This window comes from Triticum aestivum, chromosome 5A (assembly GCF_018294505.1).
Source record: "Triticum aestivum cultivar Chinese Spring chromosome 5A, IWGSC CS RefSeq v2.1, whole genome shotgun sequence".
Classification (NCBI taxonomy): Eukaryota; Viridiplantae; Streptophyta; class Magnoliopsida; order Poales; family Poaceae; genus Triticum; species Triticum aestivum.
The window spans coordinates 647,214,095-647,216,844 of NC_057806.1; the positions used below are offsets into that span (position 1 = coordinate 647,214,095).

Below are 2,750 nucleotides of genomic sequence, written 5' to 3' on the forward strand. Positions count from 1 at the left end.
GGATTTTCAAAAATTCAGGCCCATGGGAGCCTGAGCTCACACTTGCATTTTCGATGCATGAGCTGCGTTATTTTGTAGGAGTGTATGTGTTGTAATTAAATGATGGATACGTCAATAGATGGTACTTACGCCAATCGATGCAAGGGCCATAGGTTATCGTCCTTAAAAAACATTCCACGAATTTGAGCTTTACTTCTATTTTAAATCCTTGATACCTTGTGGATTGCATAGCTTAGTTTAGACGATGGCGGGACACATATGTTGGTTTCGTTAATCTTGAACTTCTTTAACTCTAATCTCTAGCTTTCTCGCAAAAAAAGAAGAACTCTAATCTGTAGCTAGTAGACGTTGTACCTGGTGTTTCTCAATGAGAATTAAAAGGAAACTTCTACTATGACGCGCCATGCTTCTTCATTGTAGTACTTGGTGTTTCTCTTCTCGATGAGAATTAAAACTAAACTTTCGCAATGACGCGCCATGCATCTACATTGTACTCAAAGAACAATTAACGCGAAACTTCCACGACGACTCGACTGTGCTTTCATCTTGTACCACTCACATGAAGAGTTTTTTTTAGACATGTAGACCAGCTAGTAGGAAACTAATCATCACTCACCGAAGTCCGAAAGTCATACACGTATCAGTACAAGAAGTGGATTAAGACAACGGTCGAGAAGCCCAAAACAGTAGCGACTTGCCGCGAACTTGCACCACCTTTTGGCACTTGCGTGCATCCCGCTCCAAGTTTGATCCTGTCTCCCTATATATATGCAGTCGAGGGTCCATGGTTATACATCAACAGCACAGCTTCCTGTAATTTACAACGCCATCTCCACGTGTTTGTCGATCTGCATATTACTGTAACTCTGTAAGTGCCAGCCGCAACCGCAAGTATGTGCCAAGCCGCGAGAGTGTGCCACAACAATGGCATGGTCGCGTCGGTTTCATCTCTCCTGATCTCGCTCGTCATCAAGCCCCTGGCCAAGAACGCCATCCTCACGGGCCGGAGCATCCTCGCCCTCCTCGCCGGCGACGGCGCCGGCAACGCGAGCGCCGCGGCCGCTCCACGTGGGCAGCATTGCGAGCAGTGCGCCGCGAGGGACGGCGCGCGCCTGTGGAGCTCCGACGCGGCGGCGGTCATGGCGACCCTGGGCCTGGTTCCACCCCGACGCGGCAGTGACGACGACGACGACGACGGGATGGTTGTGTGTGGTGGATGCGAGGCGATGGGGGTGGTGGAGGAGGTGGCGTGGGGGAGCAAGGAGGCCGGGGAGGCGGAGCTGCGGGAGGCGTTCGGTGTGTTCGACCGGGACGGGGACGGGCTGGTGAGCGCGGCGGAGCTGTGGGGCGTGCTGCGGCGGCTCGGCATGACCGAGGGCGCCAGGTACGAGGACTGCGCCAGGATGGTCGCCGCCGCGGCCGCCCGCCACGGCGGCGCGGACGGCGGGCTCGGGTTCCCCGAGTTCAAAGCCATGATGGAGCACGCGGTTTAAGCACGTACGAAGTACGTAATTCGCTAAACAGTGGTGCACTGTGAAGTCAGACTGTTCAAGTCGCGTGCCTCATGTCCATATTTTTCATTGTTTCGTTGGTGTGTAGCTTCGGGTTGTTCCTCAATCCGTTCGAAATCGAGTGTATGTTTTATCAGTGTTGTTGAATAATAAGATCGATGTGTACAAGGTTCACGTTAATTAATTAATTAGTTGACAGGAAATGCACGGCCCAAGTGTGTGCCTTGACCAAGTAACACAAGGTCCTTCTGGCTTCTGAGTGGGCAGTGACATCGATGCTCATTTTGCTTGACATGCTGCTCTAGCAGACTAGCACCGTGCATCGAGTGGTCTTCCTTAGCAGACAAGGTACACAACACACGTACGTTCCGATGCCTTGGCGTGCAATTCTCCCTTCCAGTTGCAGCAAGTACTCCCTCCGTCAGCGAATAAGTACTTCTACCTTGTGTGTAAGATAAAATCTTGACAAACTTTATAGAAAAGAATAATAACATATATGACATCAGGTTAGTATATTGTGAACTAATCTCTCCGTCCTATAATGTAAGACGTTTTTAAAACGTCTTACATTGTAGGACGGAGGGAGTACATTTCAAAACGAATCCAGCGATACTAATTTAGTGCCATAAATAATGTTGCTATTTTTCTCTATAAAATTAATTGAAGTTTTAAAACCTTAAAACAAAAGTTAGATGTACACTTGCGAAGGGAGTACTGGCCAGAACAAAATGTTGACTGCAAATTACATTTTGGAAGGTGAGGGATATGGCCGATGCGCGCCTGACCAAGACGGAAGCTCGCACGAAACATGGACAGGGGCAATAATCTTAGCTCTGAATCATGGCGCTGCTGGTTTGCTGGCGGGAAGGCAGCGGCCACGGACGTATAGTTCATTTGTTCTTTACATGCATGCATGCAAACGTGGTCGGTCCGGTCGGCAGCCTGCGCTACATACATCAGCACCCAAATGTATCTGCCGACCACCGATGTTTACTAGGTTGTCGGTTGTCCTTATGTAGGAAGCCTCGTCAGGGGCATTGCTTGGTCTATAAGCCTCCTTTGGTTTGGTTTGTAGGATTTTTGTAGGAATTCTATAAGATAGAATTTGCAAAGGAAAAATTTATTTGAAGTCCTTTGGTTTGTAGGAATAAATCTTTCATGTTTTGGAGGAAAAAAAACATTAGTCTAGACTCAATGAAAAAAATCCTATCCTATGCACCAAATGACATCTCTTTCTTT

The 2,750-nt window shown here is 48.4% G+C and overlaps 1 protein-coding gene across 1 annotated transcript; it reads left to right on the forward strand.

Moving 5' to 3' along the window:
- Positions 1-812: 812 nt before the first annotated feature.
- LOC123108175 (probable calcium-binding protein CML18) lies at positions 813-1,710 on the forward strand. The gene has a single exon (XM_044530010.1). It carries the CDS (start codon positions 894-896, stop codon positions 1,491-1,493), a length of 600 nt encoding a protein of 199 aa, XP_044385945.1. The 5' UTR covers positions 813-893; the 3' UTR covers positions 1,494-1,710.
- Positions 1,711-2,750: the final 1,040 nt, after the last annotated feature.

Coding starts and splice junctions, on each gene's coding strand:
- LOC123108175 (XM_044530010.1), top strand. CDS start 894: ATGTGCCAAGCCGCGAGAGTGTGCCACAACAATGGCATGGTCGCGTCG.